Source organism: Nyctereutes procyonoides, unplaced genomic scaffold (assembly GCF_905146905.1).
Source record: "Nyctereutes procyonoides isolate TBG_1078 unplaced genomic scaffold, NYPRO_anot_genome, whole genome shotgun sequence".
NCBI lineage: Eukaryota > Metazoa > Chordata > Mammalia > Carnivora > Canidae > Nyctereutes > Nyctereutes procyonoides.
Genome location: NW_026575122.1, coordinates 6,108,564 through 6,121,959, shown reverse-complemented (window position 1 = coordinate 6,121,959; position 13,396 = coordinate 6,108,564). Strand labels below are relative to the sequence as shown.

The following is a 13,396-nucleotide window of genomic DNA, read 5'->3' as shown; positions in this document are numbered from 1 at the left end:
CTGCACCTACTTTACTTACAGGTAGGAAGATACAAACCAAAGGTACATTTTCTTTGTCCTTTGTCTTTATTTTTTTATTTTACTTATTTACTTAATTATCCTTTGTCTTTAAAATAAAGTCTTTACTTCTCATATAGCCCACAGAATTGTATTTTGTATTGTCTCTTCTTTCTTTACTGATGAATTAGATAGGGATTCGTCACACTATCCAGTTCAGAAAAATTCTTGAGTAATAACATGAAAACCATATTGAGTGAGAATTCACCACCACCACCTCTGCAATTTAGGTCAATGCAAACAAATCCTTTAAAATGTATACAGAATATCTAATCAGATATGTTACTACTTTATTCCACCTTTAAGTTTTCCAAAAGTGAACTTTTGAACTTATTTGGAAGTAAAATAAAGTAGTAAAATAACTTTTTAGGAAATTATATTAGTGGATAGCTATATGTTGAAAATGACACATTGAAGAGTTCCTTGTTTTTAACTGAAGTACAGCTGATAACACAGTGTTACACTAGCATCAGTGTAGTAGATGCAGTGACTTGAAGTGTCCATGTAGCTCCCATCTGTCACCTACAATGCTCTTCCAATACCATTAGCTATAGTCCTTGTGCGGCACCTTTGATCCAGGTGACTTACTCATTAAAAGTTACTATTTTTCAATAAAGATGATACTAGTGTATAGATTTTTAAATATGCTAAGTTCATTTCTTTCTGCCCTTATCAGAGGGAGTACATTTTTCATCTCAAAATAGAGGTGAGGTAGGAGTGCCTCTTGGGGTCTTTTTCAGGACAGAAGAAAGTACACTAAAAAAAAAAAAAAAAGTGCACTTAAGATAGAGTCAGGAAATGGATCCAGTTCCTGAAACAAGAAACATTTTAGTGGCGATTTCAGGCAACTTGGACTGCTAGTAGCTGTACCACTCGATCGTGGCTCGTGTCCATTTTCTTTAGCACTGCACAGATGAGATTTAAAAAGGGAATGGATGATTGCTGTGCTGTTTGGCAAGTCCTAGATGAACTTTAGGTTTTGCCTTTAATTTACTGAACAATCTGTAGTGTGTCTCCTAAAACTGTTTTAATAAAATTTTGAAGACAAATTACTAAGATCCCCTGCAAAAAAACAAAACAAAACAAACAAAAAAAGGAGTTTTAATGGGTAATAAATTAGTGGCTTAAATAGTTAAGAGATAAATAATAAGGTTTGAGGTTTTGTTTTGAGGTTTAAGTTTTGTTTTCTTTTTAATTCTTCTTATATAGTTGAATCTCTGATTTTTTCTAAGAAACATATGAAACCATTATAGGAGAAGTACAAAGAGAAATGCAAATGTGTCATTTTAAATGCTTTCAGCAATAAATTTTAATTTTTAGCAATTCAAACATTTAATAACATAATTGAAGGCATTAATCTGCTGTGTTGTTTTTCTTTCTAAGCCACCTCTCAAACTGTCCAAACTGGGACATATGACCTATCTGAAATAGGAGAATGGCCTTAAAGAAATGACCAGCCTTTGGTGTTTAATTGTAATTATGACAACTATGTTTAAAATATAAAATGTAAACAATAAAAAATCAAGCAACAGCTTGGAAAATTAAAGTCACATAGAAATTTTAGAAAATTTCAAGAAAAATAAGGACTAAGATTTAACTATATCATTAAAATTATAAATATAATCCCCCAAAGCATTAAAATAATTACATAATTTTCAACATATTTAGAAAGAGGAAAATTTAGGAGGTATATAAGCAAAATTGTTATTGTTCATAAAGAAACACCAATAGAATATATCTAATTGATAATTCAAGAACTATCACTACTGAGCATATTCTATAAAATTAGTAAATGTAATTGCTTTCATGCAGCGGAACTGGGAGTAGTGAGACATGAAGAAAGAAGCTACTACTTTTTATCTAAGCTCTTTTGCATTATTTTTTTTTATCATCCAAGTCTATTATTTTGAAAAAAGAATAGGTACTTTTGTTGTGAGTAAAATTAATTCTTAAACCAGTAACTATAGCTTAAGATCTATATAAGGAAGATTTCTGTGATTTTATAAATCTCAAGTAAAAAGTTTTCATACTTAAAGATATTTGTATGAATAATTGTTATAAGTTAAACTCTTCAATTTTGTCCTTAAGAAAACTCCACTGAAAAATCTAAATTATTATAAACACATTTCTTTCTGAAGTGCATAAAATATACTTGCGTGTGTATAGTAAGTCCTAGTTTCTCATGTGAAAAAACATTTCCAAATGATGACAAAAGATTATCTAAGACACATACGTCATTCCGGTCATAGTCATCCAAATAACTTGGCTGGTTCTCATGAATAATTCTTGTGGAAGGATTAATCTGCTTTCATAGATAAAATCACCTGCTATTCAACTCCACTAAGATGCTGTTGCACAATTTACATGTTTCCCACTGTTGTTAGGCTTACATGCTTACAGCCTAATGGAAGCACAATGTGAGAATTTTAAAACGGTATGACTTTTAATCAATAATTGGAAAGCCTCTTTAAGTCTAGGGCTTCAAAGACCCAAATTCATAAATTTATTTCTTTTAATATCTACAGAGTAATCTACTAAGAAACAGAGGTAGTTTACATTACTCTCTTTAGGAAGCTCTTTGCAGGACATCACTGCAACCACAAAGGGATAAAAACTTAAATCTTTACCATTCTATAACTCTTTTTAAAGAAAAGCCATGTTTGAATAGAGGCCCGTTGAGAAAAGAGTAAGTGGGGGAAACACTACTCTCTGAAATATATAGCGGCGTTGAATTCAAAAACGTGTTCAACGGCTTCATGGGGAAATGAATGGTCTGCGCTTCACATAAAACGGTTGGTATTTTAACAAATATTTTTGTGAACAGAGTTTGGATAAAAGGTAATTGGATTAGAAACAGAATGAAATGCTGTAAAGGACAATGTGGAGGTATGAGTAAAGGAACGGCTGAGTGCCCTGAAAGCTTCAGTAAGGGAGAAGACAGAAAGACAGAGAAAGAAAGAAATGTGAACTGTGTGTGTGTTTCCCTATTTCTGATTTCAGATTCAATTTCTTGATGTCTAAGTATTCTGAAATACTGTAGACAATCTGTTCGTGTGTATTAATTTCATTCTAACAGAGTACTAGTAATATTTATTTATAAAAGTAAAGTAATTTTCATGTGTGGGATTCCCAAACCCAGAAAACAGACATTCCCGAGGTGATTCACATCAGACTCCCTGTAGAAAGTCTGTCCCTCTGCAGTTCAGCACCATTTAATTTACCATTAAAAACAATAATAAAACCTTCACGTCTCAAAATATAAGACCCATGCATGATAAGACACGTGTGATTTTCATTTAAGCTTTTCCAGTACCCATGAAAGAATAAGTAGCATCATGGTATCTGTGAAGAACTGCAGCTAGATCTCTAATAAACTAACACAGAAGTAATGGAATGTAAAAGTATTAAAAAGTAAAGAATGAGAGATAAAGATGACAAAATAGGTGAAAACCAGAAGAGTGGAAAAGCTGGCCATCTTGGAAAAGCCTGTCATCCTTGAGTTTGTAATTTAAACTTTTTCCAACCCATTTCAGTTTGCATTCTGAATTCATAAGTCTGGCAGAGAATTCTATTTGCTTGAAGTTCATACTATAGGGGACAAGATGAAATCATGTGTACACCTAGGATAAATATAGCAAGAGTCGTATCTAGTGAGGCTATATAACAGAAAAGAAAAAAAAAGGAAGGAGATGAAAGTATAACTAAACCGTGCTGCATGAATCCTCACCAACTCACTATCAAAAGCTGGAACCCGGTGTAATCTGACATTGCACCAAAATTGAATTTTTATTTAAAGCAAGCAAATGGCATCTTCTGGGAGGTTTGATGAAAAATTCTGTATTCTAAGTATTTCAGCTTTTACCTAAATGTTACTAACTAATGAGTTATATCGGAAATCGCATTGCCATTCTCAGTATCAACAATGACTTTGAAAAATATGATATTTATGTTTAATCCTTTCATGGGAAAAAAAAATAATTCCAAGAGACTCATTTCCACTACTCTCACTCAAGACATTTATCTTCTAAAATCCCCAAGGAGTAGTTTTTTTTTTTTTCCTGCAATAGAACTCCACAAACTATCTTCTACAGCCTATCTGCACAGTGTTTTGACCCGAATTAATAGACCCATGAGGTTATATCTACCTTCAAACAATTCATTGACAAATTATTCTATAAGATATTTTTCACAAACACATTAAAAGAGCACTACCTTGTGGGAATTGTAAAGTAAGGAAGAAATGAGATGTATATACGTTTAAACTTCGAGAATGCATAAGACTGAGTGGCCCAAGGCTCTGAGCAATGGGATTTTCGTTAAATTCATTTAACAAATGCTGTTTGACTGCCTGCCATGTGTCAGGCCACTGTACCTAAACATGTCGGGAATACAAACATGAATTTAATAGGCCCTTGACTAGAAGAGACAGTAAGATGTGATGGTTAATTTCGTATGTTACCTGGGATTTGACTAGGCTGTGGTGCCCAGTTGTTCGGGCAAGCACCAGTCTAGATGCTGCTGTGAAGTGTTTAGAGGTGATTAACACAATTGTTCTTTAAGTAAATCACCACCTTCCAGGGTGCGCGTGGACCTCATCCACTCAACTGAAGGCCTTAGGATTTAATAATGAGTTTTCCCAAAGAAGTAGGAATTCCGCTTCAAGTGTTCCACACAGAAATCTGCTTGAATCTCCAGTCTTCCAGGTTTCTGACTCAAGACTCACAATATCAGCTTGTGTCTGAGTTTCCAGGCTACTGGCCTGACCTGTGGCTTCCAGACTCCAGACTACAATACCCACTCTGCCCTGAATCTTCTGCTGGCTGTCCTGCCCCAGGGGTTTTGGACCAGCCACGCCACCCACCATCACCTGAGACAATTTCTTGAAATAAAAAGATAGAGATAGAGACAGAGGTAGAGAGAGATGGAGATAGGGATAAAGATAGAGATAAAATCAGAGATAGATATAGATACAGATATTAGTTCTTTTGGTTCTGTTTCTCTGGAGAAAAGTTTTCTCCTCACACAATACTCAACAACTTCCTCAGGAAATTAATTTATAATTAGAAATGTAAATCTAGAAATGTAGCACCAAATAGCTTATACACTCTGAAATTGGCATTCTTTTCTTTTAAAAAAATATTTTTTATTTATTCATGAGAAACACAGAAAGGAGAGAGAGAGAGAAACAGAGACACAGGCAGAGGGAGAAGGAGGCTCCCTGCAGGGAGCCCGAGTGGGACTCAATCACGGGTCTCCAGGATCACACCCTGGGCTGGAGGTGGCGCTGAACCGCTGAGCCACTCGGGCTGCCTGCATCTCTTTTGCATTTAAACAGAAAGCAAAAAGAGCTTAGCATAAGAAATAATTATTTAGTTGGACATTTATTCTCAAAGCATAAGAGGATCGATTTCTTCTTACTTCTACTGCTGTATACTTGTGCACCATGAAGGTGCCTGTGTATACATATTCCAATTAATTAAGTTTTAACACTAAGCAATAAAAAATAACAGAATAAAATAAAAGTCTATTTACTGCAGTTTTTATTTCATATATGTGGACTATAATAATTACATAGGACACGTCTCTCTTTTTTGATATTCATTGAATGCCACCATATTCTTTAACAGTTATAAGCAAGACCTAGTTTTAGCTAAGTCACAATTTTTTATATTATTCCTCGTGCTTTAAAAATATGTAGGTCAGCTGAAATGTATTTGTGTTTTAATTCCAACATTCAAAGCAACAGAAAGACCATAAATTTAAAAGACACACACACACATTTGGGATATTTGGGTGGCTCAGTCGGTTAAGTGGCCAACTCTTGATTTCAACTCAAGTCATGATCTCAGGGTCCTGGGATCAGTCCTGCATCTGGCTCTGCGCTCAGTGGGGAGTCTCTCTCTCCCTCTCCCTCTGTCTCTCCTACCACTCTTGCCCTCTCTCTCAAATAAATAAATAAATCTTAAAAAAATAAAAATCACAGATTTGATAGTTGTTTTCTTCTTAAAAGTACAAATCTGATATTTCTTACTCCTTTTGCTTACTCTTCCATTTCAGTATTAAATTTTTTTTTGGTAAATTTTTGTTTTATATAATATAGGAACGCTAACTTTTATCCTTATGCTTTCTTTCATTTTGCATTACGCATTCCTAGCATAAACTCATATGTAGGATGAAAATGATTTCCAAAGGTTGTGATTTGGAAAATCTGATGCAGCAAATTAGTTCCTCGTAACCACTTTTGCTCTGACACTCACTGTTGATGTACGCTTGCAGATAAGGGTGGGCAGGTTGAAGGAAATGAGCAAAAGCTATCATTATGAGGTTTGGTCATCACTTCTTCAACTTTTAATTTTTGTAGAAAATTATATACAATTTATTTATGTATGTAATTTCTCACTATATATAGCCATATATATATAGAGAGAGATAAATCTACATAATCCTATGTAGTTTCTACTTAAGTTATTTTAGGAGAAGGTCCATGTATTCAAAAGCTTTAAAGAGAGACAAATTCAGGTAAGTAAACTCACATCCCTATTGTCCAGACACATCACAATAGTTGCCTCAAGTTTTTGTTTATTTTTTCAGCTTCAGATTTCAAATAGTTAAATTAACTCATCTGGAGCCACCAAAAAATGTTCTGAAAAAGCATATTCTTTAAGATTTGCACTGTACCAAATTGTATTAAACCATTTAAATACTCTGGAATAGCACACTTGCAATGTAGGAAGAAAACTCTTTGTCTCTAAATTTGCAAATCGAATTCATGAGTTGACAGTTCTGTGATGAGAAGTATGCATTTCACAGATTCTTATTAAGTAACTGAAGTTTCAAATTCTGTGATAAAACCAACACATCTGTGTCAGCTACAAAACTGTTGGTCCTGTAGTACTCAGAGATATACTCTCCTGCAAAATTATGTTGCTTTGATTTAAAGCATTTTATTTTATTTTATTTTGATTTAAAGCATTTTAATGCTACATTTCCCATATCTGTGTGTTAACCAAGATTTTTCATCCATAATGTTTTTTATGAAAATATGAATATGGTATAAAATGCATGATTTGCTTTATCACACGCAAATAATTAAATTTTTATATATGCATTTATTTATTTACACACCACACATATACCTTATTCAAAGTGGTCAAAGTGATTCAAATAATAGCTTATGTGATTATAAAGCAAAACAAAAATTGTATGTGCAACTTAAAATGTCTCACTTGTTAAATTATAGCTTAGCAGAAATGATAATTCCATTTAGTAATTTAGCTTACAACTGAAATATTTTTAAATTGAAAATGTCCCATTTGTTTTCTTTTCTTTTAAAGTTTTATTTCTTCATTTGAGAGAGAGAAAGAGTGCGTGCACACACCAGTGTGGGGAGGGGCAGAGGGCGAGACTGTTTCAAGCAGACCACTTGCTAAGCAGGAGCCAGACATGGGGCTCCATCTCATTACCCATGAGATCATGACCTGAGCAGAAACCAAGAGTTGGATGCTTAACTGATTGAGCCACCCAGGTACTGCAAAATGATAAATTGTCTCCACGTATCAATAAACAGCAACAACACTGGCTACTGGTAGGCTGAAAATAGGAGTTGAAAGTAAAAATTATAAACAATGGCATTAAATATTTATTTTACTCATCTCTCATGGCCATGACAACCTTAAAAATGAAAAATGAATATCAAGAGAGGGTCCATAATAAGGTCTACCAATATCTTATCTTATTTTGGGTGTTTGGTGCATGTCCAAACTTGTGTGGGAATACATAAATAACACAGCTACCTTTAATATTACGTATTTTGGTGTATACCTGTTTATGTGGATATATATTTAAATAGATAGATAGCTAGATAGCTCTGGTAATATAATTATAATTTATTATCTTATAAAATATAGTCCCTAATATATATATATATATGATATATATAATCAATATCAATTTTGTTAGATATTATTTTATTTTATAAATGCTGTACCAATATCTTACAGAAAAAAATCTTTCTGGGATGGATAAGGTACACATAAATAAATTAAAGAATTGATATTTTTCTCTATAAATCTCAATATTCATTCCATTGAGACCTCATAAAGATGAGATGAAAAATAAAAGGGAATCAATATATATAAAGCAGCTAATAGATCCAAATTTCCCATCAGATTATTTACATGCTATTTTCTTTCATTTTGTTAGGGTAACCATCGCTTACCAAAATGTGAGACGTTCTAAATTAAGGAGCAGATAAAGTTATTACACTCTGTTCATTCTACGTATTTCACTTCTATTGCCTTTATTTTATTTAGAACAAGTAATTAGGAACACACAACATATCATCTTTTTTCCTCAAATATAAAACCTGCATAGAATGACAGCCAGTATCACAGTTTTAATATTTTCCTCCCCAAATATCTCATATACGCATGGGATTTCATTGGGTTTCCAAAATATAATTCTACTTAACAAAACCGCTGCATAAAACTGCAAAGGAAGTTTTTAAATACTTGCCTGAAATCCAAGGAGCTTTTCACTAGGCTTAATGTGCCTCTGAAATTCACATTCTATGGGTTGTATCACTTTGATTCCATCTTCATAAAAAACATAGAACATGTTCCCAATTCCCAGACCTTCGGAATAAAAACACATTCAAAAGTTCAAAATAAAATTATCAGAAATCTTTACAACCCAAACTCAGTGCTCCTCATAAGACCAGCAGGAGATCAATTTGTAAAGTTGTGTGACGTTAGTAAAGCAAACCGTGTGAAGGCTTTACTGCACACCAAAGCAACTCTCTGATATCATGCAAGCATTCCACTTTATTCTCCTTAAGCTGCAAGTCAGTGATTTCTCTAAAATAATTCCATAAGTGCTCCATATAAAGATGAAAACTATAAACTGTTTGATACATAGATTATTTCTGAGACTGTCCCCCATTTAATGTAGGTGCTGATTAAGGAATAAAAATAGGGTTTGGAGAATTCTATTTATTGCATATTTTTATTAGCATTCTCTAGGGAAAATAAATTTCATTCTTTGTAGAAATTCAGTTTACATAAAGACTATTAGAAACAAAAAGACCAAGTCCTCCAGATTTTAGAGAATACATATTTTCCTAAGATGACTTTTGTAAATGTGATCCTACATGAAGGTTTTAGATTTCAGTTTCATACTGGCGAAGTTTGGGATCTATGTCTATGCTTTAAAATTTGAATTAGTTTATGGTCTTAGAAAGATCCCAGTGAATGATTTAATCATACATTAAATTTTGTTCACACTACAGATCTGGGTGTATGATATCTCAGAAACTCATCTCACTTACTTTATTAATCCATACCTAATGGGTGCAGGGTGCTACGAATTTGACACCTGCAATGCGGTGGGGGGGGGGTGTAACTCAGGCCTGAACCTGGGAGCTTCCACATATTCCAACTGTTCTCTTTGTTTCCTCTGCTTCTGCTTTGTCCCACTTGGCCAGACCCAAGTGCATACGGTCCTTTCTTTTCCTGATCCTCACCCGATCCCTTGCCAAGCTGTACTGGTTTGCACAATCATATTTATTGTCTAACTATAGCATACACAGTTCAGTGATGGCACGTATTCTTTAAAAGAGAACTGATGATATTCGAATCTTGGTAGTTTGAAAAGCCAAAACATTGTTGCTTAAGAGTTTAAGTTCTAAAAAACATTGATAGAAAGAAAGAATTTATTTAAATACAAAAAATTCCCCAAGCATCATTATTTTCATTTTATGGGTAGCACCTGCAATGTTTGTTAAGTCAAGCCTGAGGACTACGATAAAAGTGTATTGAGTCATAAAAATATGTGTTTATTCAAATTAATCTATATTTACTCTTATTAAATATGTTCCTAGTTAATAAAAAAAAGTCTCCAACTTTACCCATCTAGCCATATATCCATCTATTCTTATGATTTAGAGGAAAATGTATTCAAGCATAATTATGACTTTATTGGTGTTTACACATTTTACTTATCATTTTCTTTTAGCACATGAAATTATTTCTAACACATTTAGGCATTTTAAGTGACTCCAGATTGTTTTGACACATCTTATTGTTTTATAAATATTTGATAGCATTCATATTTTTAAACATGCAATCTTTATCAGTTAATTATGTGTTATAGTTCCAGAGAGCACTGCATTATGATGGAATATTCCTGAACAATAGCAAGTGGCAAAAACTAAATTCAAGTCATATTTTTCATAAAATAAGTTTAGTAGTTGTCAGCTTTTCTTTACTATTATAGTTATACATAAAGGAATATAATAAATTCTAGGTCCAAAGGATTAAAACTTAAAAAAAAAAAAAAAAGGAGGGCAGGCCGGGTGGCTCAGCGATTTAGCATGGCCTTGGGCCCAGAGCCTGATTCTGGAGACCCGAGATCGAGTCCCACGTCGGGCTCCCTGCATGGAGCCTGCCCCTCCCTTTGCCTGTGCCTCTGCCTCTCTCTCTCTGTGTCTCTCATGAATAAATAAATACAATCTTAAAAAATAATAATAAAACAAAGGATAAAACTTTTAAAAAGTCGGTTTTTACTCAAATACAATTGATTCTTATTAGCAAGTTTCCATGTAAACATTAGCATAGGATTGACATGTGCTACATGTCGGTGACTATCAATTTAACATTATGGGTTCTTGAAACTTGAGAACATGACCAAGTTGCCACGTGGTACCTAATTTTCAGCTGTGTCAGGTTTACACTGTGTTTGAAGATTATTACAAAGCTTCAAAAAATTTTAATGAACATGACTGTCCCTTCCTTCAGCTGCTGCAAATTTCTGCTCCACAACTGGGAATTCAAATGTGTTTAAACCTGACAAATATTCTAGGTTCAGACTGTTTGCAAAGTTCCATGAGAAATTCTTGCCCTTACTCAAATGGATTCTTTCATTATGTTATTTACCATATTCTGTACAAAATACAGTCAATGGGATTCCACTGCTTTGTTGCACTGATGAAATTTCTGAGCTGTGTTTTCCTCTAAAACCCAGTTAATCCGTCCAAATCACTTGTTCAAATCTCAAGTCAATTTTCTTACTTCTTACATGAGTTACACACTCAGCGGTTTTATAAAGAATGAACTAGTTTCCAGGTTACGGGTTATTGGAGAAATACAGATTTCATTATGTAAGGTTTACTTTGTTTTTGAACTTTATCTTTTTCAGTGGAAATAAAGCTTTTCAGTATTGATGAATAGTAATAGCAACAAAATACCACATATAAGTATATTAACTAAAATAATAATTATAAAATGAGTATTTTTTAATCACTCTGCCATGAATTGAAATTTTATGTATACGTTTAGAGCCATCTATGAGTTCCTCCTCTCTCTACCCACAAGAGATATGTTTTCCCTTTTTTTTTTTCTTTTTTTGCTAGGTAGATTTTTTTTAAATCAAGTTTTCTGTAGGTTTTGGCAACAGAATTTGTGATCTGAATATGATACAGATGTGTTTCTTTTTAAATTTACTGCTATAATATTATACATATATACATTTATTAGGATTACACTGGCCACTGAATAATATAAATTGCCCCATCAGGGAGATGTTGTTAATTAGAGACACATGCAGATTTTCATTTGGGGCATTTGTTAGCTTTACTTATTTAAAAAAATAATGTATTTGTGCATGTTCACTATAATTATTAAGTTTCCATGTCCGAACATTTTTTTTTTTTTTTTTTGGATTGGAGACTCTAACAGAGAGATAAACTCCATTCTCTGGGTTTGAACAGCTCAGAGGCCAGTCGTGGCTTTAGAACTCAGTGTTGTACTATGGGAAAGTTATTCAGTCTATGTCATAATTTCCCCATCTCAAGTTTGTATATAAAAATTATAGTTATGTTATACAGCTATTGTAAGAATCATATTCAATGGGTGGGGGAAGTAAACAGCAGAGTGACACCTGGGAAAATTTTAAAAAATAGTACTGTCACCACTTTTATGACTATTGTCTCTTCTTTTAGGCATAAGGAGGAAAAAATGGTGAGATGGATTTTGATTTCTGTTCCCATGTTTTTCTTAATCTACACTATGAGATACACTATTACATTTCAGTTTTACATCAAATTCTATGAAACTATAAGTGTGCTAAAAGAACAACTTCATTTTCCAGTAGGCAATTCTCAAAGTCGATCTTTTCAGGGCGTCTGCAAAGCCAAAACTATTTTCATAATAATATTATGGTGCCATTTGTATTTTTCTCTCCTATTCTCAGATTCTTCCAACGAAGAGTTGTAGTTTTTGACAGGTACATGACATATGATGTAATGAGTGATATCACAACAATTCAGGGCAGAAGCAGATATAGACATCCACCATCATCTTTTCAGTTAGACATTAAAAAGATTTGCAAAATGCAAAACAATGTGAATCTCTTCATTTTTTAAAATATAGCTTTAAACTCTTATTTATGGCTGCTTATAAATGGATTTATTGTGGTTATTTTCAACAAATTGATAAAGAAACATCTTTAATTTTTCTCAGACTTAATTTGTAGTATGAAATAGGTAGATATAGAAATCTAGGTGGCTAGGAATAACCCATATAAACAAAAGCTTTTGAGTTCTCAATAGTTTTGAAGAATGCAAAGCGGTTCTGAGTCCCAAAAAGTTTAATAACCATGTCAGTTTCTATTAACAGGTCTATTAACAGGTCTCTCCTCATTCATGCATTGTATTGCAAGATAATACAAAAGTTCCTGGCTTCAGCAAAAGCCTCACCACGCCTGTCACAGTCAGGACTGGCAATACATGCAGCATCTAGTTTCTTTTTTCATCCCCCGGTGAAGACAGACACATGTACTTTGTCTTTTCTGGGTCAATTGTTAATTTAATGGAGTATAGTGGCTCCAGAAAGTGATCCATAATTTGTTTGTTCCTTGTGAGTTTTCCTTTTGCTTTGTTTTTCTTTCTCTACAGAGAAAGGACGCAAGAATTACTTGCAGTCTTGTAAGAGGGAAGTATTTCCCAGAGGATTTTCTAATCAATACGGCACCTTTAAGTACATGAAATGGACTGAGAAAAAAATGGGTTTAATGCACATGCCTGTCTCTGTCCATTAGGACAGCTGCTCATGAGTAATAGTGTATCGTGATAATACAATGATGTTATTTCTTATATATAGCACATATATAATTTACATCAATCATAAAATTTGGTTAATTTCTAATTCCTGGATAGATGATAATAACAGAAATAGTCAATACTAAAAGATATTTTGTGGTGATGTTTGTCTTCCTCTGATTTAAATTGCCATTGCTTTAGGATTTAAGTTATGGTGAGGAGCAAATTGTAATTCTATGATGCAGT

General features: G+C 33.4%; 1 protein-coding gene across 3 annotated transcripts in view; it reads right to left on the bottom strand.

The window, feature by feature from the left end:
* The window catches only part of FSTL5 (follistatin like 5), a 635,479-nt gene that overhangs the window by 81,967 nt on the left and 540,116 nt on the right, over positions 1 to 13,396 (bottom strand). For all 3 annotated transcript variants that reach the window (XM_055336519.1, XM_055336520.1, XM_055336521.1), the window contains one exon: positions 8,572 to 8,690. In XM_055336519.1, coding sequence (XP_055192494.1) covers positions 8,572 to 8,690 — 119 coding nt within the window. The remainder of the gene's footprint in view (positions 1 to 8,571; positions 8,691 to 13,396) is intronic.